Here is a 27,991-nt window from a genome sequence, read left to right as displayed (position 1 = left end):
AAGAGATTGAGTTGATTATGTCGCTTTCTTTTTCCTTTAAAAAATCTCATCGTATAATATACTTGACCTCAATGTGCAGATAAGAAGTACTTATTTAACGGACAGAGCGAATATTTTCTCGTACGATAAGGTAATCGTGCTCGAGAGTAACCGAAACTAGAGTTCTAATAGCACAAAGATAAAATCATTTATCGATCTCATTATTTTTCTTTGCATTTAGAAATTGCACGAATGCATATAATAATATCGAATTATTTGCACATTACATGTAAGTACATATATACATGTATGCACAGCACAGACTTTTGATATAAGAATAACGCGTGTTGTAAATGTGTGCATATAATGTGACAAAAATGTCAAGCGATAATTCTTTTAATGAAATACGATTATATAGTTTGCGCGAATTTAATCACAGAATAGAGCAAAATTTATTTAGGAGTTAGAATAGAAATTTATAACGTTCATGGATACATTCCTTCACGAATGATACGTATAGATACGTTTTCAAAAGATGTTATCTTGTTCGGAGTTTAATTTTCTCGCTATTGTTAGTATTAGATTGACTCCTAAGTAATATCGTAATTTCCAACATTTTATATCTGTAAATAATACTGTATACAGCATTTTTCGATGGCAATTTATCGATATTATTTATTGATCAACCTAATATATTGCTTAGTTTTTAAAAAAATGCTTGAGAAAGTACATACTATCTCGCCGAAAGTCCGTTCCAATTTCTAATATTATTATTGAGATTAATATAATAATTCATTAAATACATAGATGTGAAATTTTCAAAAGAGAATTGTACAAAACATTTTGTACCTTCTTTTCAGATATAAGCGTAAAAAAAGATATGCGGTCTATAGAACAGCAATTTTAGCAATATGTATAATAGCAAGATTTCATGATTTTTGAAATCCGATTAGCCTTAGAATGATGTATACAAATTACACGTTAAGAAATAAAAATCTTGTAACTTTAACCTTATGATTAAAAATTAAAAATCTATTTAAAATTTACTGCCAGAAACTACTTCATCCAAAGCTTATTTTAATATATTTTTTCTTTATCTAAATAAAGATTAATTTTGCGAGACCATGCTTTTGTAATGATTTTCAATGATCTATAAACTGGAGAATCATCAGATGAAACGGTACATAAAATATTTGAAATATTTTTCTCTATCTAAATATGTGCTTATAAAAAAATAAAAAACGATAAAAATATGAATTTCATTCAAATCGATTGAATCGTTGAATGTTCAAAGTATCACTTTATCCTTGATTCGTATAGATCAATTAATCTGCCATTTCACGACGAGAAAACGTCAATTTGATAGATATTTACTGATAATATTTTGGAGCGAACGAAGAATTTATAAAAGTATTTTATAGATATCATAGTCGAGTAAGTAAAATAAAGTAACGTTCAAGAAAAGCGTAATTAATTGAAATACATTTCTATTGTATAAACGTATTATTACAATATTACAATATAGTATTATTGTATAAATAATACTATTTTAGATATGCATAAACCGTTGAAAATCATAATTTTGTAAGTCATCAAAGAATAACCGATATAATTAATTAATAAAAATGGCGATTAACCTACATTGAACGCTAGCAAGGAAGTACAGCCCCTTTAAAGCTTACGAATGCCCTTTGCGAGTGCTTTCCTCTTTTCCCTTCACTACCTCGACAGGTAGCGCCGCCACAATTTCAGACATAACGATCGATCGACGACTTTATTTCATTCTCGAAACTCGAAGATACGTGTTGCACGTTTTAAACCTAATATACATAGTCCTAAATTACTTTTGGTTCACCTTGAGTGTATTAGATAATCGTTTTCCACTTTGATATAAACCAGATGCATTCTCCGTCAATTTCTAACTCTCTCTTACAAAGCCATCTAAACGTAGGAGATTTCATCCAAAGGGAGACATGAAGGACAACAGAACGAAGTAAGAGAGAGAGAGAGAGAGAAAAAGAGAACAAAAATGTTATCATGATTCAACGATCTTGTTTTTTTCTCGTTCTAATGAAATCTAAAATTCCCTAATCGAAAATTCAATATCGTCATTTTAAAATATAAAAATCTTTGTATTTAATGATGAGAAAAAGAACGTTTTAGATCAATGTTACGCTTAGGAAATTCTATATTTCTGAAACAATCTTGTTTCGAAATTTCAATTTTTTCTGCGTAACGAGGCGTAAGCAAGAGACGGCTTTGTCATGAAAAAAAAAAAACTCATAATTTCGAATTCCTTTAATCGACCATGGACGACCAACGAAAACGGACGGAGTCACGAAGGTTCGGATAGCTCTCAATGAGAAAACTCTATATCTATTTTTGAATTAGTTTTCTTTTCTTTTATTATAGACTGCTCCGAATGCGACTCTTCTTCACTGATTTGTAAGCAGGTTTATAATATGGTTAGAAAAAATGTATAAACATTCATCGATACGTATTTCATTTTTTATGAGATTAGTCTTGATGATATATTCACCAATATAACTGTGTCTACGTCAGCAAAACAATTTGAAAAGAGTGTATTTCTTTGTTAACGGAAACGCAGACGGAAATAGACAAGGCATGTGTGAGTTTCTCGAAACATCTGTTTCCTTAGAAATCCATCGTAAATTCGTGTGTCTCTCTTTCTCTCTTTCGTTTTCAAAAAAGACGAACTATTATACTTTATACATATTCATATCGGTGATGACGGTCCGTTCGAAATCTAGATTTGATATGGACTCATCAATGTCATAATTTTTTCATTTTGTGCGTACTACACCCTCGTGTCAAGATAGAATAACGGAAGAAAGACAAAAGGAAGATAAATTTTAAATGGATAGAAATCGGAGCATCGCGTTGGCATTTGGAAGTCAGTCGGCAAATTGGAAGTCAGTCACGTGTATCGTGTGCGCGCAAGAGCGCTCAAGTGCAATAAACCTTCATATATACTTGACTGAAAATAGAGAACGTTTGGAAGTCTGTTCCGTAACTATTCTTATGGACGAATTCATTTTCTCCACAGTTGATTTCAAGAGAAAGAAAAGGAAAAACGAATGCTCGAGTTAGATGTTCTCATAACGTAAGCAGCGTGTGTAGGGAGGAGTGGGAAGTAGAGCACACAAAAGAGAGGAAGTAGCGAGCGTTAATAGGAAGCCGTTTTAGAGCTCGTAGACTTCACGTCCGTTCGGTCTGGCCACGGTAGGTCTACAGGAAGCCGGACTCGCGTAAGAATGGATAATGTGAACCCTTAAACGCACGTCGCTAGAATTCCTGGCGGCATCGGCGCGCGTTCTTCTAGAAAAGTTCACGGTCGTCTTGCAGCAGCAGTAATGAAAGAGCTTCACGTAAGCGCTGCGGAAGTGTCGATCGGCCACACAGTAGAGAAGATTATTGAAGCAAGACTTGGAAAAGGCGAACCAGGCTAGGCCATAGAGAACGTGAGCACTCATCGGTCGAAACGAATTTACGCATACGGCAGTGCCGAATGGCAACCAAAATATCATAAACATCAGGCAGCTATAGATATTTGCTTTAGTTAGCTCGTAGTCCCAAGAAAAGGCGATAGGTGGTTTGTAAGATCCCCTTGTTGCTCGGCGTACGCACAAGACGAGCATCGCATACAGCAAAGTAGTTGTTACAGCAGGTAAACCGACCAATATCGTAACACCCACTACTTGCTCTATCGTTATACCGCCAAATTTTCGTAGGCAAAAATCTGGTCCGACGTTGATAGATGATTGAAGAATCACAGCGATCACCGCGATCAGCCAAATGACGATTATTGTGGCTGTCACTCGGCTTGCCGTTAGAAAGCTGTACCTGCGAAGTGATTTTCAAGGGTTAACTTTGAGAGCTTAGTTTTCTATTTCATATCATATTGATAGATATACGTAGGTAATATTTAGGTTAGGAGTATAAGGATATATGATACTTAATATAAAAGTTTGTAAAACAGAAATAAATTTCGAGATTCATTTTTTGAAATTATAATACGTAAAATTGATTGTATGTTTGCATGCACACAGCATATGATATGCATAGTAAACAATGATGGTATAATTTTCAAGACTCATCGACGATGTTAGTGGTCTTCCACTTCCAAGAGTGGAAAGTATGGGATTTAATATTATGACCTCCCACGTTGACTCTCATTCTACTACAGTCGACGCATACAATAGAGTGGTTTCGTTCTTCTATAGTTATATGTTGCTTTTATGTATCTATGGTAACGCGATCCTTTTTGTTTTTGAATATAGTATATTAACGATGAAAATGTACATTTAATGCTACCATGTTTGATTTACTATTCTACAAACAATATTCTACAATAAAATGTAAATTAAAAAAAATGTAAGCGTTAATTTATATACATATACCATTTTTAGCGCTTATCAACGACTTACAATATTATTTCTTTCAAGAGAAACAAAATACGTGCATTTTTAAAAGATTACTAAATAAATTTTCAGGGTTAATCGAGAAACAAAAAATATGTAGCAGTTCTGGAAAATGAAGTTGAATGTGTGTGTGTGTGTGTACACATACGTATGTAGTGATATCAATTGAGCCGATAGACTTGGTTGTGTTCGGTGATTTTCATTAGTGCTTACCTTTCAGGGGGTAAACAAAGGCGAGCGTAATTCTCGGCTGCTATCGTGGTCAAAGTTAGTACGGTGACCAGAAAGCAAAGTGCTTCGAGAGTCCATTCAAAGCGGCAAGTGCTTAAAGATTCTTCGTGCCCTGCCAGGATCACGATAACGGACACGGGTATTACAAGGCCGGTCACCAAGAGGTCCGCTAAAGCAACGTTTACTAGAAACGCATTTCCTGAAATATGCAATTCAAATTGGCTTGCTTTTTTTGATTTTATTAGTATTTGAGATTCTAATAGATCTATTTGCAACAAGTAAAATAGTTTCTGTAAGAAAGAATTTTTAAAAATTATTATTCGTGTTCCTAGAGGAGCTCAGAAGCAAATAAAATTTATTTTCTTAATGTTTAACGAATTTTTGAAGTAACAAACATTTTAATAAAGACAAATCTTTCCTGCAGTTAATTTACTACTATTACATTTGTTAAAAGTGGCAACGGTAATAAATGTTTCATAAATTAGTAAGATGTCTTTTGACGTGTTCTTTCTCTTCTATCTCTTTCTGTTGAAGTAACGCAGGTGCGAGGAAAATGCCGATAATATAACTCGACGGATCCGACTTTGAAGTAGAAACGAATTTCACTCCTTAATGAAGTTATCCATGTTGAAGATACAGCGAAGTGTAAAGAGATCGCATTTCCCTTTTGCAATATAGATAATCAGCGGGAGTAGCAGCAAGTATGTAATTGTCTAGACTTTGCAGGCTCAATAAATTTGATAATGAATGAAACCGTTTGATAAAGAACGCGATTAACGGAGGTAGATGAAAGAGACAAAAAATAAAGAAGAAAGGGATATATAATGAACGTCTTATTTAAAAGTGTAAATTGAACGTTAGCTCTCTTAGTAAATTTGCCATCTCGTTCAGAATCGGTCTCTGTTGACAATAAATTCTCTTTGAATGTCGTTAAAGGAAACAGAAACGGTTTGATGACCTTTGTTCTACTCGTGACCTCGTCTTCTCATCAAAAAGGAGAGAAAGAGTATATATACATTGTTCTTGGTTCACGGAAAAATTAATATTCTCAAAATGATCCTGGCGTGATATTCCAGGCTATAATATATGACTTTCTATGAAGTGCTATTCGCATTTTGATAATGGAGTTAATTTATGTTTAATCATTAATTTAACATTTTCGTACGAACGTGCTAAATCATATATGTGATCTTTACAATCCTCATTATAAAAGCAAGAATCATAATCAACCAATTATCCTTTTAATTGAATAAAATAAATTAAATAAATATTTATAATTAATAGCATTACATCTAATGAAATTAAAGGGTTGCTTGTGTTTTATCGAATACATTCGAAGAAAGGGGATTTCAATCGCACACTCCTTAATGAAATTGGCAAATCCAAGATTTCTATCTTGGTTAATTTATATTAATCCGGTTTCAAGAACTTAAGTCTATATATGAGTTTCTATTGAAATTGATTCCTTCGGAAACCTTTGCAATTACGAGCTTTCTTCTGTCGGCTATCGATATTCTTCGAGTATCATTGCATGGGCCGAGCTGTTCAATGCAGATCTGTAGCTTTGTATCTGTTGTTATTTCTTAAATTGATGAATTAAAGTCTTTAAAAAGAAAATAAAACTTAAAAGAGGTTATTTCGTATTGACGAAAGAGGAATATTAATAGCTTTAGAAGAAACATCTACTTTTATATTTTTTTGTAAATATTTATCATCATTCACGTAAATTATAGTCCCCTCGATTAGCTGTTCTTTTCGATAAAAAAAGAAATTAATATGTTATGATAATATTAATGTAAATATATAATAATATAAAGTAATAAGAACGATCAATTTTATCGGGGGGACACAGACAATTATCTGAAAAGGTAGTAGTGAGAGTGGTGAGCATATTATTTGCACGTTTATTGCCAGTAAAACGATGATATTCAAAACGTAATTTTCCTGTGAAATCAGCTACGCCCAGAATATTTATGCCTCTAACGTGATCCACGAAAATATTAAAAGGGACACTTATGAGATTTTTCTAGAGGTTACGTTGATAAATTTTTTGAGCTGATGAAAACATGAAAAAGAGAAGCAAACTAATGCGTCACAGAATTCACTAAAAAACATTAAATGCGTATAGTTCCTCTTTAATCTCTTAAAAATGGAACATTTGGTAATGGTTCATTACGAATAAGTTTTATAATGATAGAGATCAATTGAGATCAATGAATAATCTTACGATTAGGAGGCAGATGGATTTACCTCGTTTTTTTAACTGATCTTCGACTACTATTGCGGATATCATGAAGACATTGCCGACACTTCCACCAACTGCAAGAGAAGCTAGCAAAAGAAGTCGGGCGACTCTGGACCAAGCCGGTGACAGAGTGACCGGTGAGACGTCAAGGTCCATAATATTGCCAGTTTTATCCATTCTTATGTTTTCCTCGAGGCCTACGAATTCGGCTAGGGTACTCACACCACTTTGGGCTGCCGTTGTCACGTTCATTCTGTAACTAATACGAATTAAATAACGTTAGGCAGACTGCTTTTAGCGTCTGATTCGGTTAAGGCATCACATCATCTGAAAAAGTTTCGCCTTTTTGCATTCCTATCTGCTTTTATTTTCTAAATTCTCTTGTAGAAGATATCATCGTAATGATTTTACACATTACCATCATACGTTTATGTTATTAATTCTGAATAATAACTATACTTGTTTTCTTTATTTCACTTTTATGTATTAGATAAATTTTATTATATTTTAATATTAAAATGTTTCTGTAACATTAAAATGGACTTCATGTTGAAGCAAATCGGACAATTTATTTGAAATTATAAATATTTTAACGTTTTACAAAAGTCTTTGCGATATGAATTATGTTTAAAATTTTGTTATATTTTATTCAGCTAATTTGTTGCTACATTTAAAACGAATTTGTACACAAAAATTTAGAAAATGTCAGGATTCGCGCAGAACTTCAAACTGAATTCAAAAATTCCATTTCTATTCTTTTTGTAATAATAATTGTATTAGACGATCTCTATGGTCATTTCAAAAAATCGATCGATTGTAAGTTACAATAAAATCGTTATGTTACTCTTGGTTTATTAATTATTGAATTAAATACGAAACATGCCACGAGAGAAAACGAAGCGATTGCGATATCACGAAATTATTAAACGCTTGGACTATTAAGCCTTTGAAGATTACGTGACAAGGACATAGTTGATAAGTCTAAGTTATTGATTGAAACCACTCGTTCGAAGCGTTCATATTCTTGACTCTTAATTTATAGGATAGCGAAAGCTTAGCAAAATATGAAGGATGAAATAACTTCAAGGAAAGAAAAAAAAAATGTAAGAGAAAAGAAGAATTATACTATCATCAAGTTATATCGTATAAAATTATTGAGAAACGATAGAATTAATTAGAATAATAAATATATATGAACGTATCTATTTATTTTTGGAAAAAAAACGAGTGACGATCGTTCGTAACACAAGACTCTCTTCACTTTAAGTTTATACAAAAATCTATTATATTACATTACATTCACGACAAAGAATACAGTCAGTGAATTCGTTTTAGAATGCGTGAGAAAATACCGCAATGTGTGGTTGAATTTTTATATTGCAACGATATCGTGTTTCGTGGGATCAATGTTAGACAGGACAACATAAGAGTGCGGCAGGTGAGCCTTCTGCAATATCTTCACTCTTTCTTTCCTTTTCACACGAATATTCGAAAAAGAATCATATTGTACAATGGTAATAACATCGATTATCTCAACTTCGTTACATTTTTTTGAAAGAGATAATCCTCTTGATTTTCTTAACACTTTGGCAAAAAGAAAAATTTTTATTTTTAGATCTATAAACCTACATATCTATTTATACACGTAACGATAATTTTAGATCGTTAAAATTGTTATTTCCATAAGAATATTTTAGTAAAATTTTATCTGTAAGTCATATCGCAAGGTGCTGTATTGTAAATCGAGAAGAGAAACGATTGAATGTAGCCAGAAATATAACGGATAATAAAATAAAAAATTGATCGAGGACAAAAAGTAAGTTGAAAGTTGACAAATGGATGGGGTGGACAAAATGGAGGGTAGACGGACACTCACGCATGGTAAAAGATAGCAACAAATATTTCGCAGGCCAACGCGTTACGTGATATCGTGAAACATCACGTGGAAGTTTTTGAGAGAGCAAGAGAGAAAAAGAAAGAGAGAGAGAGAGAGAGAGAAAGATGATGTCTCTAGAGCGTTAAGAGAGCTTAAAGGCATAGGAGTGTAAGAAGCCACCCAAGCGAGACTTCATGAGAAACATGATACCGTGTTCGTGGGTATAAGAACAAAAAAAGTTCTTCAAAACTGACACAGAGATTGTACTATACTGTTATTACGGTTCGTCACCTTTAAAGAAAGGTACTGTCTTGCATGGTTGACAATATAGAAAATTCTTTACTCCTTCTGCTTCTAATTTTTTCGAAAACTGTGAAAATAAGTTTCTAGAACTTTAATATTTTAAAAAATAATAGAATTTAGACTAATCATATCCTTTCATCTATTAAAAGTAATGAAATATTTTTAATAGATTTGGGCGATATCAGAAAAATTTGTAACAAGGGCATTATCGATTTCGGGCAATTGCTCTTCACTTAATCAAAGTCTTCATTGTGTATTATTATGCACGCTTTGCATCAACACACCGCACAATTTTAATGCCAGTTTTCGCTTAATTAATAATTAATATCTCCGCTGACGAAAAGTAACTATTTATTGGTTTTTGTCTACTAATATCATCGCAAATACTGAATGACAATAATTTACGACGAAAGCTAATTTTTTTGTAAAAAGCAAAGGTCAAGTGTTTCGATATTATATTCGCTTAGAGGAGTGATAAATAAAAAATAATTATTGTTATTATTTATAAACATATTTAAATTTCTAAAGTATTCTAAAAAGTTGTTCAATGTAATCCTAACTGTATTTTTCGTTTATAGCGAGTAATATTTTATTCAAAAAAGAAAAATAAATAAATGATGAAAAATAAAAAATGATACGTATAAATTAAAAATAACGCTATCGTACCAAACCGATAATTTATTGCTATTCGTTTACTTGCTAACAGCTTGTTTGACTGCTGGACGAATGGGTACCTTCGTTAATTGTTAACTATCCAATAACGATAATTTACCAATGCATCATTTAATTTACTAGTTAGTTTGATGAATATATCGAGGATTATTAGTAACTATAATAAAATGGAGTAATTTTCTTGTCCCTCGAAAGTAGACATCAATAAAATACAGCAACAAACGGCGACATCTTTGCCAACTTTTGATCGTTGAAGAGGAAAAATCATTTTGATGTCCTGCTTGAAAAATATCATTTTACTGAACGGTGCGTTATTTGTCGCAACGGTTAGTAAAGGAATATCTTTCAGGAAACGTCAAAGTAGATTTTTCGTTTGAAAGAAGCAACGTTCTTGAAAAGTGGGAAACTTTAAACGTGTGGTAAGGAATGAAAGAAGAGAGGATTAACATTCTCTCGAGGACAATCTCGCGGAGGCACGTAGTCGGCTTTAGAATGAGCAATTTAAAAGGTACGAAAGGATTGACGTGCGTTGAAGATAAAAGAAGAAGAAGCACACATTTGATTTTTATAATAGATAATAAAATTAATCGGCCTCGTCGAATGTTCAATGAAGAATAAATGTTCATAACATGGTAGAAAGAATACGAAAAAAAGTTTTAAAAATAAAGAATTCTGATAATGCTGATTAATATTTTCTATTTGTTTTTCAATATAAATTATTCTTTAGTATATATAATATAGTAATGTTATATACATTTAATAAGAATATATATACTAAATAATATATATATACACATAATACATATAATAATATTTTTTACTCATTTCAAATACAAGGTATTTTTTTTAAGAGCTTCGAAAATATAAGCGACTTTTTGATTTCTTTCTTTTTACTTTTGAAAGTAATTTTTATCGAAATTTAACAATTTTCAATTTTTTGTCCTTGTATTTAAAAAAAGAGAAACAATATATCTACTGAGAGTAAGAGAAAAGAGGAAACAAAAAAAATGATTAGTATATTTTGTTTCACTCAAAAGACATCAGACTGGCAGCGGTCGAAGGTAACCATAAGCTGCCATTGTTTTTCGTAAAATAGAGAGCGTAGAAGGATGAATAGACTATTGTTACTCTTGTTCTTGATATTACATACATACTTATAAATCGAAATGTTCGCCACGTATTTCTGTTGCTTTAATGAACCACGTCAATAATAAGATCGATAATAACAATAATTTTTAAATGATCGATAAATTTTCAATCTTTATGTTTATAATCTTAATATATTTATTATGTTATCTAAATTGTTTTCTTTTTTTTTTTTTTAAATATTTTCTTCGGTCCTCTCAATCTCCTAATACATCCTTCTCTTGTATATGATATATGAGCTCGACGGAAATAAGAATTACTATACGATAAGAAATTCATATTTATCATAAAACTGTGTGTACACTGTCGGCCAGTCGCTGGCGACCAGATCGACGAAAGATCAAAAAATCAGACGACCAAACTCAGCGATTAAATTCAGCGATTCAAATTCATCAGTATCGTAATATCTGGCTTAGTGATGGATTTAGGCACAGATGGTGAAGACGATCACCTCGGGAACGTTAAAGGCCAATGTTTGATCTCCAAGAAAGTTACTTATAGTACGGACATATGCACTATATTTCATTGGGTATAACGACTAACGAATTGCCCATATTTTTCTGATCGCTAAGTGCATATGCGCTCATTTATTCTATGACAAGGTACATGCAGCCCAATTCCTAGATTTTTACCGTAAATTATTGAATCAATATTTCATTAATATATATACTTATATAGAAAAAAACTTCGGCGTATAAATTATGAAAGTAAAATAAATGAGATGAAAAATGTATCTCTCGATAACAAAACCGTTAATTAATTTTTACTATCTAATTGTATTATATCATATTTTGAACTCGAATGAAACGAATGTTAATGTTTCGATAATTTGTTTATGTATTAGAAATTTGTTATAATATTATTTTTTGTAAATATTAAAAGAACAAAGCTATATTACCAGATAAAATCCCTGAACAGTGGTAGATACATATATTTATTCCATTTACGTATAAATGGACAAAAAGTTCGTCAAAGAAAATTCAATGAAAAGAATTCACCAAAATATTCGTTTCGTTCGTGTTTGTTAGAAACATCAGATGAATCATTGAGAGACGATGGTGAACCTAGAGAAAGGATTCATAACAAGAAGTACAACTTCCTCGTTATTTCACTCGAGAGATAAGACAAAAGTGAGACCATTAATATTGTTCATAATTTTGTTAAGTCGAGAATAGTTGCCACAATTATGGCAAGAATAATCGCCATAATTAAATGTTCAATCTACAACATTAAATTCGAATAAAGTTAAAGTAAAGTAATTTGAAAAAGACTTTTTGAATAATAGAAAAAGCACGCATTTTTGTATAATGTGATAATAAACAGATAGTTACGACAACATGGATGCAGATTTCATACGAATTAAAATCTTATCGGTTTAATCCGCTTGATTGGCATATCGTTTGTGCATACTATCTTCGTTAGGATGAATTATCGTTGTAAATGAGGTATTGAACTCGCAACGCTTCTCTCTTGCGTTCCCACCAGTTGACCGTTAGCGGCAATTAATCCGATTTTCAAGTCTAACGAAATTTCAGGTTCATAATGAGGTCATTGAATAATCACCCGATATAATTCTTCGATACATGATAATGAGAACAATATAAGCAGTGTAACTTTACGTCCTAAATGAATGTTGCACGACATTAGAAAAAATCGTTGTTGTTTAAGCAATCGACTAATACAACAATAAACAGCACGTTTTATGGTTGAGCCCAAATTGCAATGCGACAATGTTGTAATGCGACATCGATTACGATGTTCGAAATTCCATCTAGTTTATTTTTTGTTGCATTACATGAACGACTATGTCAATGCGACAGAAAAAATATTATAGCACTTTTTAATGCTTCGTACTACTTTTATTCTATATATTTATCACTATTATCATTCGTAGCAAAATATGTTTCAGATAAAACTTGAATGGCTTCGAGAGAACATATTCTGATGTTTTTAGTTTTTATCTATAAACGCATAAAAATTAAATGAAAGTCAATTTTGTTCTTTTTTTTTTTTTAGATGAAATCATGTTATTTAATCCATTAGTCGATGTAGCTCGATATTCTCTATAAGAAAGTTCAATATATATCTATATTGAACAATTAATACTTTAAAAGATATTTTAAATTAAATTTTGTTAAGAAACTGTTACATTTTTCTTACTACTAGTATTTATTTATTATCACTTTTACTAAGTAAATGTTTACGTGGCTATTTAGTAATATGTAAATTAAAATATCTCCTAAATAATTTTTCGATATACTTGGGTTAATACTTCTTTATAGAGAATATCAATCGGTCGTAAATAATATCGATCGTATATGGATACGCTTTTCATTGCTATACGACCGACATTGGTCGCTTGGATGAAAACGATTTTATTCCGTTGCGACATCCAACGAGGACGAAACGTAATGCTTCGCGTAACCTAATATCGCTTTTACATTACGAACCATCGTCGGGCTTATAAATTGAAAACAATTTCATTTCATGAATTTTTCGTTTTGAATTCCTTTTAAACTCTTATCAATAAACTCTTGTAACATTGAGGTCATAAAACATTTTCATGCCTACCGTTCACTGTAAAAAAAAGATACAGAGAAACAAGTATTTCTTATTTCGAGATATGGTAATCTTACAATACTGTATTCATATTCGATCGATCTAAAAGTGAAATCGCAAAAGCAATCGTTTCTTCCTGGATGAAATGAGGTAAAATTAACTAGAAGAGCGAGTTGAATGCAAATTACCATATTTCACGAGAACGTACCAGGAAATTTTTTTTATAATTACAACCTGTTCGCATCCCGTAAAGTAAGCTTATCCAAGGAAAAAGCCAGATACGTATGTATCGTCAATTTAGATTTTTTTTCCATGCGAATTGAATAAAACATACTTCTTCGAACTTTCAGATTAAAATATATTCTTATATCTACAGAGCTTTATTGGAAGAGAGTTAAAGAAAGGGTCCTTCTAAAGAAACAAGAATGAAAGAGATCGTGGTTAAGTACTAAATTGTTAGCAAGTTCTTTGCTTCAAAGACAAATTTGTACAATTAACGAAGAACAAGAGATATTTTCAAATGTTCGTAATTAATTTAGCTAAATGGTCGAAGAACGTGTCCCAATTAAAATCTGGATTAAAGTAGATGCTTCGTTACATATATTCACGTTACTTCTCTTTTGGAGTAGCACATTGCCTTTTGAAAATTACATTTCGGAATGCAATGCATTTAAATTTTAATTAGCGTAATATGTGCGAAAGAGAAAGAGATCGAAAGAAAAAAAGAAAGAGTCACCAATTACACAACATTAAAATGATAAATAATTTTATTATGATTTTATTCAATCATGAAACATTAAAATGGAAAATGATTTTTGAACAAAAAATAGTTTATTACGTGTTACTATATTAGTCAGGAGAATTCTTAAATGAAAAATGAAAAAAAATAAAATTGATCTTTCATAAGTTGTATTTTAGTATAGAAGTAATTTTCTCCTATAAAATCATACAGACAAAAAAAATATGACTAAATTAAAATTTTAATTTAGTTTAAAGCCGAGCGGCACATCACCAAGAAAGATATTTTTTCAATGGAATTACTATTTTAGTACTGTATTATTGTCTCCATATTTCCGCCAACGCATCTCACACTGATTGTTTTGAATGTTGAGCAGCTGAAGGTGATGATAAATTTAAGAAGGTTTACCCCACTTTTTCATAAGTTAGGGAATCATTATTTTACTCAGAAAAAGAAAGGAAAAACCAATGGATCAAGCCGGTGAAAAAACTCCTGTATATTCGAAACTGTTACATTAAAAAAGTTATGAAATACAGTTCTTGAGCTTACCCTTTTGAATTGTTTCAAATAGTTCTATACATGATAATAATCTTGGTTATATTTAATGTCGGTAAAAATTTAATTTTTTAATTTTCTTAATTTAAAAATTAGATCGTATAGCGTATAAATTTGCATTGCTTACTCTGAGAAAAAAAAATAGATCTAGTTTGAACAAGTGTAAAAATATTCGTTGAAATCAATGTACGATATAGATATGTACGAATATAACATTTGAATTTTCAATTTGTTTTATGATACGATATACATTACAGTATTTTTACGAGTATATCGTATTATGAAAATACTTTACTATGAGCTTAAAAGAAACTTGCATATTAATTTACGTTTAATGCTGCAAAATTAAGCATTCAATAGAAGATAGAGGAATATCTCTCATTTCATGATAAACGTTGTCCAGAGGTACGGCTGCGCCGTATGCGTACATACAATATATGATCTATGTACTACTTGTTCTTACCTGTTGAACCATTTCGCATAACCATTATTGAGAACAGTGCATGCGACGCAGTTGAATAGAAGAGAATGCTCTCTTGTTCGTAATGCTATCGTAATCGTGATTATGTAATCCAATTCGATATATGAATTAGCTACTAATCAATTGTACATGATATCATTTACTTATTTTTATTATTTATATTATTTTGTACAATTCCGTTATCGAGTTCAATCGATTTCCAAATCCGTTGTTTATCGAAAATTAAAATATTGAAAGTATTTGGTGTTTAATATCCATGTCAATAAACTCGATACGACGTTCTCGATACGAACGATAATCATTATACGAAAACTATCGTCAAACGTTTCACATTACGCGTAAATATTATTATGTGGGCATGCAGTATCAAAGCGAGCTGCGAAAATAGATCAAAAGATACTAGAAACGTAGATACTTTCGTATATACAAAAAGAAATTTTTACAACGTTTATATTTCAATTTTCCATCACAACATTATCTTTCAAAACGAATTCAACAACCGTTAATCTTTTCTATTTCCTTTACAAACAAATTAATGCAGTTAGCTCGTGGCTGAGCACAATCTGGCTATAAATATGTGAATATATTTATGTATTGCATACATACATATATACATACTCACGTAAGATTTATGTTTTTTTCACAATGTATACTACGAAGCAAAACAAAAGATACATAAGTATAACATATTAAAAATAAAAGAAAATATTTGGAAATTTGAATGTATTCGTATCAAATGGACAAGGGAACTCCTTAATTACAAAGAGAACTGTTTTGACAAATAGCAGCACAGTCATTCGTCCGAAGTAATGAATGTAGGTCAACGGTTCGTTTGGTACAGTTTTACTAATTTACGAACACATTCGTCCTGGTATTGTTGGAATCAGCAATTGAAAAAATGTAGTCACTCACGCATCGCTGGTATCAGCGCCAACGGAAAGAGAACGTGAGCCGGGACGTAGAGAGAAGCTGTATCGATTAGAGAGTTTGCCGGGGATCCAATAGTAACTACCACCGACCCTACCGCGGTGAGTCACCCTTTTGTAGGAATATAATCAAGTCGTCATCGATACCTGTCGCTGTCAGTTACTTTTCTCCGATTTAGAAAACTTGACAATTTTCTAAAACGAACGAAATCTTCCTAACGTACGTTGTGACATATGGAAACCTGGGTAAAATTAAAATCCGTAAGATCCAGATGAAATTTTTGTTAAATCAATAGAGGTAACCATAAGATAATATTTTAGTCGTTCAGATTGATCCCGTATTAAGCGAGGAAACTATTTCAGAAAAATTTCGAACTAACTTGGAAGGAAAATTTTTGAAAATATTTATATTTGACGGGATATATTTTAAGAACGCGTTCGAACTATAAAATACAATTTTTATTATTCAGATAACTTGAAAACGCAAAATTTCCGATTACGATCAGACTTCAAAGCAAAGTATTTTGGGAATTGGCATATCTGTATAATAAATTATGTAAGTTGATTAAGTTGGAAATTCCAATTTTCAATTTCCAACTGTGTGTTTCTTTGTCATTACTTTATCAAAAGAGTTTTGTGTGTGCTTTTCTATCATTAACTACTTAAAATTTGATAATTTATATAGAAGAACATTAAAACTTAATATATTTTCTATATTGCTTTTTAATTATATATACATACTTTTTAAATTTTTAAATAAATGAAACTAATTACGTAATATGATTTATTCTATATACTAAAAATATCATTAGCGCATTTTAAGCATTAGAATTAAATTTAAGTTCAATAAAAGAAATGGAAAATCACAATCATGAGTAGATTCGTTAACTTTTTTATTTTTGTTCACTCTCATTTTCTCTTTTTTCTTTTTTCAACGAAGCATCAGAACGTACTTTAGTGATGAATAATATCGATGTATTTAATAATACGAACGAGAATCATAATAATTTCACAAAATGGCATCGTAGATTTAAATGAACGTCACATTGATCTTCCCACCCCGTTAGGTTTCTCTATCACATCGATTAACGCGATAGCATCATGAAGGACCATTAAAAATACCATGGTCTGATTTCGCGATAGGTTACGTTGTTTTTTCTCTCTTTGATACTATAAAATACTATAAAATACTATTATAAAAAATACTATGAAATTTGACATTATATAATTGCATTTATATTTGAGATTATATAAAATTAATAAAATAGAATTTTATTTCACTCGGAATAGAGTACACCTATATCTTGATAAGATCATAATTATTCATTACATAGTTTTATATTTATCTCCGCGGCCAGTGTAGAGTAAAATAAATTACATAATTAGTTTTTCTTGATAAGACTTCTAAAACATGTATATATAAATGCAAAAGAATACATATATATATACATACATACATTTTAATTTTTTGTCAATTTAATTTCTCTTCACATATAACACGCAATCTACTATGATGTTGACTCCGCCTCAGGAATATACAGGTACCAATTACTTGCTACAAGTATACTCTATTAATTAATTACCATTAAACATGCGAAATTAATGAACAAACGGAACATTCATTACACCGACTATTTTTGGCTTCTTTTTCTTATCCCTATAATAAATAACTCTTTTTCTTAATATAGTAGATGCTGTAATAGAGATATAATATTGATTACTTTATATAAGATCGCGATTTTCTTTCGTAAGTAGATATGCTTCACCGAAACCACTGAATCCAATTAGTCAATGGTAAAGGAACTTTATCATTGCAAACCGCGAAAATTTAAAAAGTTATCTATAAAAGGTATGAAAATCAGATATAGCTTCACGAATTTAGCGTTATTACATGGAAGATTACACGTTTCGATCATCAGTATGTGCTTTTGTTATACGAGTTTAATTAATTAACTATAGTGTATATGCATGGAAGTAAGTACATAAATGTGTATATGACCAAACTTATACAGAACATATGCACATAGAGAAAACAAGTATTTCACACTTTCAGAGATCCACATTGTGCACGCCGTCGGTGTAACATAGTAGAACGTCGAAGGAGGACAATAAGGTTTAAGATTTGCATCGTAAGCGCGTATCGGGAACGATTGTCAGAGTGGCTGCGTGCTGAGTACTTTTAACGAGGATCCCGTCGGTCGGAAACGATAAGGCTCCATGGAGGCTCCTCGCTTTTAACGAGCACTCGAGACTACATGGTTTGTCCGCTTGACGTCGCGTAATTTAAAAGTACATTTTTACGATGACTGAAGGGAAAGTGTATAATATCGACTTTACGTAATTGAAACGCGAAAACATTTTAACTTTCGAACTAAATGTCCAAATATATCGAGTACATCAATTTAAATTTTCCTCCCGATAAATCTTCTGTCATCTTTCCGTTTTTATGATTAGATTATTAGTGGTTCTCGATTTATGTAATTACTAATTCTACTGTACTAATTTGTATTAATTCTACTAATCATAAATTTTAATATTTTTGTAAGTATGTAATAAGTTTTATCATGATAGAATAATTCTCCAATGACCGACGCTTTTTTGTCAAGCGTCGTATGTTTTATATTTGTCTTCGTTGTATATAGTGATCTATATTATTATATTTTATTTTTTACAATTAATTATCTCTACATATGAACAACATTATACAATACAAAATGACACTTTCTTTTGTAAGGTAAAGATAGAGAAATAACAGAAGACATATGAAGAGGAAAGTCGGCAAATTGGAGGATATAATTTCATTATGTGCCATTAATATATTTCCATGTATAATACATACCTGAAGATGTTTTATTTTTGAGACAAAAAGATATATTTTGATATACCATTTCGAAAGATGCGAATGCAAAAATTTTGTATAAAGATATTTGAACAGCGCATTTAAGATGCAAGCATAATAACTTTTTTCATTTGAAGTCTCAAGGATATTCTTTCTTGTAATGTTAGGGGTACTACAATTACAAAAATGTCTGATGTACGATCCATCTTCCCATCTCGTTCATATATTGTCATTCTTTCGAGATATTATTAAACTGAATGTAATAACGAATGAAGGAGATGGGAGAAATAAGAGTGAGCAAAAGGATTAAAAAAACGAAAAAAAAGAAATGGGAAAAGTATTGAATCTGCTCCAATAAATAACATCATTACTCTAAGATGTGTAATAAATATTAATATGTACAAAAATTAAAATTATAAAGAAACTGCGCATAAGTTTATATATATATATTAATAATGTTGCGGAAGTACTATTAGTCATTTTGATAAGAAAAATAAAAAATTTATGTTTCTATAGCAAGAACAAAAGAATAAGATCATGCGTTTGGCTCTTAGTCTGGTTTCCAAAGAGAGGCTGCTTTTTTATTTTGCTATTTTTCTTTCCTTCTCTTCCTTTTGATAACGTATGTGAAAACATTGGGGATGAGAAAACACATACGGGATTTATGCGAGTCGGTAAAGCATTTGAAAGGAAACTTGACCTCGCTTGAATACGTTAAAAACGTCGCGACGGAAGTTATCGCATCAGGGGGTCGCAGGTGGACGCCAATACGTACAAACGCTTTCAAAGGTCATTTCTTTATGCGTGTGTCTTGTCCTCCGTGTTACGCGACGATAGCGACTGTGAAGTACCATATATATTACCTATATACCTACTTCATATATATTATATCACATAGACATGTAGCTGTACACATAAATATATATTCCTGTCATACATCTACCTGTGTACCTATATTACAAATGTAGTTCGTTATCGACATAATCAAAAATTATTCACAAAACAATTGCACATAGAAGTTTATCTAAATCCAAGGGTTTCTCTCTCGACCTTACGTTTCAGAAACGCTTAACGTGTAATTTAATTTCTTATTCAGATGGTCACTCGACGATAGAGCGCTGTAACTTTTCTATTATTTTACTTTTCTATTATTAACTTTATGGCTAGCGTGATTTAAACCAGTGAATTAACGGTCTCGTGTTTCGTAAATTGTCTACCATGTTGTTAGACATACACAAATACGTATAAATTATGACTTTTGCAATAACATTTTTAAAATAACAATGCTATTAATATATAGTAACGCTACTAGCTACTTTAATGAATTTGTGGCGAATCATTGGAGAAGAGAAAGATAAAAAGAAAGACCTACTGATTTTACTCTAGCTATCAAGTCCGCGAATTTGCGTTCGAATTAATCTGCCATCCGCAGATACCGATGTTATTCAGTGAGAAACGTAGAGTTGCTGAAAGAAGGCGCATGACGAATGGCATTAGCAGCTTTTCTTTTCGTAATGACGCTTTTGCAATAGGGAAAATAAAAGAAAGGACTAAATTGGATCAACCTTTGTAAGGGTACTAATAATCGAATGTTGGGGCTCAAATTTTTTATCTTTTTATTCTTACGATCTAATTTTTCTGTCTTTTACGTTTATTTGTATCGATTCTTTTACGATTATTTCGTATCACTAATCCATTTCCTAACGTACGATCATTCTTTCCAAGAACTAAGAAAATAAAATAAATTATTTCAAATGGAAATTGACTATTATCATTAGAATAATGAAAATGTATAAATAAATAATTTATATATAAAAACAATAGAAAAATTGTGTAGAATCGTTCATATTAATGACGTATCACAAACTTTCTTTAATTTTCTTCTAATGAAAAGTAAGAGATCGAAGCAATTAATCACAAGTCAATAGTAACTAGCGATTAAAAAAAATTGCGAGTGCTATACTTATATATGCGTGTGTGTGTGTAACTACACTTTATAACCTACTCACATACTATATACATATACATGTATTGTTTCTCAGTATCCCTGTTCGAAAGGAAGACAAGTACGCCTTATTATTTTCGGTCAATTTTAACGATCAACAATGAGGAAATGAGAAAGAGAAGAAGAAAGAGAGAAAATAGACGACGATATAAATCTACGTGATGTATAAAAATATGTCATTTCTAAATTATTTTTTCATATTTACTTTAATGTCTCATACAAGGATATATAAGGGATACGTGACAACGATATTAAGTAAAATATTAATCCGCATGCACTTGCAAGAAGAGAATTCCAACGATGTACTTGTTTGGATTTTGGTCAACGTTTTCTACCCTCGCACAAATTCCTATATCGCGTACATATTTATTTATGAACTTATAGACATCATTTGTATCAACAGTATTAATAGAAGAATATTGAATCAAATCGAAAATAAATATCCTCGATCAATTAGATATGTCGGAATATTTACACGATCTTTACACAAATCTATAAAAACGTTTAAACATTAAAGATTAAAATTATAAATTCTTATAAGTAACCGATATAAACTGAAAAATCGAATAGTACATCCATTACCAATTTAAGAATTACGAAGAAATTTAAATAATACCTATCCATTGATCTGTAAAGCGAACTGCCAAACTTGTACTATCTTTTTAATATTCGAATGGGATGAGCACCTTACTCATGCTGTCTAGAACAGTGTTCTAGACTTAATAATGAGGGCAAATTCTCTTTGATGTCAAGACTAATATATTCGCGTCGTTAAGCGAACCATGACTCGTCAAATTTCATTATTCATTATGACATAAGCAAGATTGATGCAAGCAAGAATCAAAGGATACAGGGAACAGATTTGATCTCCAAAGCGATTATTAAATAATGTTTGATTCATTTCCCTGCTGTCAAACGTAAATCAACCTACTCCGGGTTTCTGTTTAGTAGTGCATGCGAGATCATCATTCAATTATCATCGGCGTATTCAACTTTATGTGGGACACAAAACGATATTTAGATACAATGGTGAGAGATCATCCTTTTTACATTAAAATCAACTATATTACAGTCTTGATTTAAAAAAGAAATAATTTGTTTTAGCAATGTGATCATAGAATTTTGTTAACGATAGTAAATAGAAGGAAAATACTCACCGCTTACTTCAAAGTAGTTATCACTGCAGATTCACCTGGGAGAGTGTTTGTTTAAGCCAAAAAATTAATATATCGGGAGGTCCATAAAATCATTGAATGGAGATCTTTGATATTGATGTGTATCATACGCCTTCTCCTAACGTTGCTTCGCCAGCGGTGCATTTTCCAAGTTTGGAAAGTTCGAAGTGTTTGAAGCATACGCGTAGATCAGGTCAATCCGATTGAATATCGGTGCAGATTCCGGTCAGACCGCACATTGCATTTTACGAATTAGTTATTGAATATTTATTTTTCTTTCTTTCATTCTCGTATGCGTGGAAAAAGAAAATTGACACACCAATATGAATTTGATGATCGATCTATGAAGAAACTATCCATACATCCAGAAAAATGATGACCGTGACAATCGACACGTTGACGAGAAAAATAGATAGAACACGAATATTCTATCGATCGAATAAACAAAAAATTACACTTCATTGGTATGTGAGACATACATACATGTGAATTGTCTAACCTTCAAGTTCCCACGAGTTCACATTTCTCTGCACATAACGACAAATTTTGATTATCTTAGATAATTCGTAAGTTCTTCCATAATAGTTTAATAATTTATATTTAATAATTCATGACAATATATTTATAATTAAATAGTTATTGTATATTAATGATTTAAATAAATATGGCCAAAATAAATTGCAAAGAAAATAAATTTTACAGCAGTATTATCATTTTTATATTATATCCATAAGCGCGTTTCGAAATAATAGTATGATAGCAGCAGAAAATCTTTATAAAAATAAATATTTTCCGAAAAAAAAATCTTATTCTTCCTCAAATCTCGTTCTTCCTTATAAAATTATTATTGAGGGACAAGAAAACGTCATGTTTCAGTTAGATATCAGCATTCGTTCAATTTGAAATTACTCGATCAGATCGCAGAAAAGTGTATTTTACCTATTGAAGATCTACTACCCTTTCGTGACAAATTACGTCCGGAAATCTCTCTTCAATATACCAAGTATATAATACATGAACGTTTCTTCGTTCTTTATTCTCGAGCTGTAACGAACAGCCAATAAAGTGCTATGAGAACTCTAGTCCTACTTTTTAAATTTGTAACTTTCGAAAGACTACAAAAGGAATCGAAAAAGAACTCGAAGATTATGAACGTTATATCTAAAGCATAAATATGTATCTATCGTTATGAAATGAAACAGGGAGATAGTTGACATATTAGGAATCATGATACAATCTTCGCGTGTCAATGAATTGTATTTCGGAATCAACAGGTACTCTTTTCTCTTTGTCTCTATTCGACGTGCCCAGCCGATCGATATCTCCTAGATAAAATTCGTTCGAGAAAATAAAATTAAAAATTAAAAGTTGATAAATGTACCGAACGAATATATAATCGAGTACTTTTTATTTAAATAAAAATTAAATAATTATTTACAAATTAACAAAATATTAACGTCTTTAATTCAATTCATCAATTATCTCAAAAACGTCAAATCCTTTGAATGAATTCTGAACTAATTGGATACGGTTAATAAACATTATTTCTATATTTATATTTTTATATTAAAAAGATCATGGTTCAACGATCTTTCATTAAAAAAAAAAAAGAAAAAAAATTTCTTTCATTCGCTCGGACATTATCTTGTGCGATGTGTCTTTCGTGAGAAAAATCATGAACCGCGAAGGATCCTATTATCGTCTCTCTCTCTTTCTTTCTTTATATCTGTTTCATTTTCTATTACGATTAGATGAGAAAGAAGACGAGTAAAGTCACGCGACCGAGATAGTCAATGCTTTTAGCACGAATGTGTATTCTGCCAATGAACTAAATGTCAAACGAGTACAATGGCTGCAATGTCTTTCTCCTCCTTGTTTTTTTATATCATTGATCGTCAAATAATTTTACATGTATCAATAATTTCATTTAATGAAAATTTATAATCCTTTGTATAGATCAATATTAGAAACGTTTCAACCGAAGTTTACAAATGGCGTACTGGTTAGTATATCTCTGGCAAAGATTAATCTTCGTAATCTAATTACAAGATCTAATTACAAGATGCGAAGCTTTCCCAGCTCGAAAAGTAAGTATTGTCTAATTATATGTTTAAATTGTAAATATCACAAAAATACGATGAGAGATAAAAAGACACGTCACGATCCGGTTGTTGATACGTGAACCGATCACCTCAAGAGAGAAACATTGATACGGAATAAGCATTGAATAAGGGAGATGTGGGGCAATGACAAACTGAAAACTGAAAGAAAAATAGGTATATAAGTGAAGAGAAGTAAAGAAGATTCAAATATTCTCTCTCCCACTCTTTCTATCCAGCTTCCCCCACTCTCTCTCTCTCTTTCTTTCTGTCCTAACCGTATACGACACGCATATATATTTTCCCTCTCTTGCTCACCCCATCACCTCTCCGTCGGCAGCTCGCGGAACACCAAATACGATGATCGCGTGTGTACCTGCCTCGATCCTCGCGTTTTTATGATCGGCAAAACGATGATGTAAGACACAACCCGGCGATGATAGTAGTTGCCGGTAGTGGTAATGGTGTTGATGGCGATGATCTCGTGGCGAAGACAACGCGTTAGGATAACGATAAAAACGTTAAGATTGGGTGCAAAATGTGAGCGTGTACGACAAACATGATGATAAGGGTGACAACGACGAAGATGAGGAGAAAGACGACGAAAAGGCGGTGGCAACTGTGACGACAATGTTGGTGTCGGTATGCTCGACGTCCGGCGAGGACGAGGATGACAACGACGAAAACAAAGACGACGATGACGATGGTGACGACGACGACGACGACGACGACGACGACGACGACAACGACGACAAGGACGACGACAGCGTCGAGTTAAAGCTGCTCTGCTTTAGGCGTCGCGGCGCTCATACACCGGCTCACTGAGCTCGAAGTGGGCGACACCGCCTGAACACCGGCTGAACACCCGAGCGGTGGCGGCGGTGGCGGCGAAGGATCACCGACAACGACCGAGAGAACCAACGTTTCCATTAGATGGGCGCAAGCGCTCTTCAAAACTTGCTTTTCTTTTCCACTCTTACGCCTCTAATTCCTCCCTTTCTTTTTTTTTCTTTTATCAACACTTTCTCTTCATTCTTCTTGTTCGTCCGGATACACTATCGCTCCTTTCACTTATTTAAATTGTTACGTTTCTTCGCTTTTCATTTCTTATTTCCTTTTTATAAAATATAGACTATATCGACACCGTTTGTACGTTATTAACTTGTTATTAATATTGTCGTTATATGTTATCGCATTGCTCAATGATAATCGTTGCAAACTATGAGTAGAAACAAATAACGCGGAGAATACGTAAGAAAGATAAAAGAAAAATAAAAGAATTACTCTTCTAACAGTTGTTATTACTTTTCATTAAAAAAAAAAAAAAAAATAAACAGCAAGCTTATATAAACTTGCATCAAACGACAAAAATCTATTCTCGTTTGAATGCAAAAGTAGAACTTGATGGGAATAACGATATGTCATTTCTTCGCAGATTTCAAAATTCATTGTTATTATTCTGTTCATACTTCAGTAACTTTCGATGTCATAGTTAATTGCTAATTTAAATAATCGATATTTTGGATGTTTGATTTTTGATTAACAAAAGCGCTCATTCAATCGACTGTCACCCAGTTGAACGAATGTTATTTATTTTTCTTCTTGTTAACAGCAAGTTAGAAGGACATGTTAAACTACGTTCGACTTCTTTAATTACTATGTTGAAAATACAAAGTTATATCGTAAAATACTATATCGTAGATCACGAAAAAATACATAAAACATATTTACATTGTATAACATCGAATAAAAATAAATCAAACTACAATTTAAAAATGTAACAGAGGTACATCAATTTGTCGAAGCAATGAATTCTACAAATATGTATTATCGTAATTTTCGTGTATAAATGTATAAATTTTAGTCTCGTTCCTGAAGTATACGGTCAATAAGCCGAGAGATAAAATAAATGTAAGTTTCCAGAATATTCTAAAACGAGCTTAATCCTTTGTGACTAACATTTGAAGGCAGAAAAGAGCTTTAGATCAATAACATATATATACTGTAATAACCGGTTCCTCAAGAACAAGTACTGGATTTGGGATATCACAAAAAAAGAATTAAGAATCGTTATTTCATAAAAAGCGGTTTCAGTTTGGTTCGTGGGAATATAAAAGTTGACTAAGCTCACTTTTATAACAGCAATACATTTTATACCAATTTTTTTAAACGACATAGATCGAAAAATCAAGGAAAAGCAAGAAAATCGAAAGAAGAACCAACATTCAAAGATCTAAGAGTTCGAAGTATTTGAATATTTACTAGACCGATAGAAACAAAAAATAAGGAATGAGCGAGCAAAACAAGAAGGGACTGTTTACACGATAAGATACAAGGGACACACATGACAATACGAGTATACATAGAGTTTAGAGAGATTCTTACGAAGTTTTTTGTGATGATCGTTATAAATCGTATTTTATCGATTACATTACCAAGCATACTTTTTTTCTTTACGATAAAGAGAAGACAATTTAAATGTTGAACTTTTAATGCAAAAAGTGCTTCCACGTGTAATTGTATAAAAACAACGAGTAACAAGAAAATATATCCTCCGAAGCAAAAATAATTTTTATTGTTTCAACTTCTATTGCCTGTTCTTGATTTCGAACGAATATTTATAAATATATATTTTATACTTTAATACCGAATAAATTTCGTCGTACTAACATTTCGTACATAATATCGTCGAATCGAGCAAAATTGTTCTCATAAATTATGAAACCCGTTGTTTCATGTATGTACCACGTATCAAAATAAAATTCTATTTTACTATATTATATACAAATCAGACAAATTATTTAAAGTATTGATAAAAAAAAAGACAAACAAACAAATTTGTACTCCATTTAGTAAATAAAATTATGACAAGTTTTATAATAATTTAAGTAAGATATAATAACAATAATTTGTACATACACACACACATATATATATAAATATTTCGTTCATAAACGTTTCGGACCGTTCAACGTAAATTGAATTGCAGTATTCTTTTTATCCATATATTTATTAAATAATAATTTTATAAAAGAACGAGTAACTATGCTTCGTTGTTTGTATTTCTTTCTTTTTAATCGCATATTTACTAATTGTTAACATCAAAATCTATTTGCCAATTCTCTCTAGTAGAAGTAAAAAAAAGTTACAAAAAAGACGATGGAACTCTTATATATAGACGTAACATATCAAATGTGTGTCATGTGATGCATTTTCTTAATTACTCGCATCCAATTGGACACGCCACAGAATGACCACTATGCAACGTGTATCGTGATTGGTGAGTCTAAACGCCCAATGTGACGATTGGCTGATTTACTTGCACCATCGTTGAATCCTTTCTAAAAGTGCTTCGTTGCATAGTTCGACAAACGGAGAGTTTTGTGTGCTTGAGTTTTTTCGTACGGTACTATAAACAACATAATTTTCGGCATATAAGACTTGTGATCGGTAAATCATTATGCATTCTCATTTTTATCTACTTCATCAACATTCTTTAGCGCATAACATAAAAATAAATTTAATAATAAAAAAAGAATTAAACGCATCGCTTTAACGTAACGTAATACATAATACGACCGACGCGCCGATAGAAATTATATCACAGGATACATACAATATGTAGTATGTAGGCCTAATAGCCGATTGTTTATAGATATGTGTAGTATACACAAATATGTAGATATAGGTAGATATGAGAAGAATGTAATGTGAGAAGA

The 27,991-nt window shown here is 31.5% G+C and overlaps 1 protein-coding gene across 6 annotated transcripts; it reads right to left on the bottom strand.

The window, feature by feature from the left end:
- Nucleotides 1-705: 705 nt before the first annotated feature.
- LOC122626859 (histamine H2 receptor-like) lies at nt 706-24,992 on the bottom strand. Of its 6 annotated transcripts, XM_043807312.1 has the most exons (6): nt 24,591-24,992; nt 23,113-23,217; nt 22,156-22,700; nt 6,903-7,156; nt 4,635-4,851; nt 706-3,843 (listed from the first exon to the last, which is right to left on the bottom strand). In XM_043807312.1, exons 4-6 carry the CDS (start codon nt 7,147-7,149, stop codon nt 3,183-3,185), a joined length of 1,125 nt encoding a protein of 374 aa, XP_043663247.1. In that variant the 5' UTR covers nt 7,150-7,156; nt 22,156-22,700; nt 23,113-23,217; nt 24,591-24,992; the 3' UTR covers nt 706-3,182. The 6 variants fall into 6 exon arrangements, with proteins under 6 accessions (XP_043663247.1, XP_043663246.1, XP_043663244.1 ...); XM_043807311.1 differs by adding an exon at nt 16,141-16,396 and having other exon boundaries at nt 22,156-24,992; XM_043807309.1 differs by having other exon boundaries at nt 23,113-24,992.
- Between the last annotated feature and the right edge of the window lie 2,999 nt (nt 24,993-27,991).

This window comes from Vespula pensylvanica, chromosome 2, assembly GCF_014466175.1.
Source record: "Vespula pensylvanica isolate Volc-1 chromosome 2, ASM1446617v1, whole genome shotgun sequence".
Taxonomy (NCBI): Eukaryota; Metazoa; Arthropoda; class Insecta; order Hymenoptera; family Vespidae; genus Vespula; species Vespula pensylvanica.
Note: the sequence above shows the minus strand (reverse complement) of the source record. Positions and strands in the feature narration are given on the sequence as shown.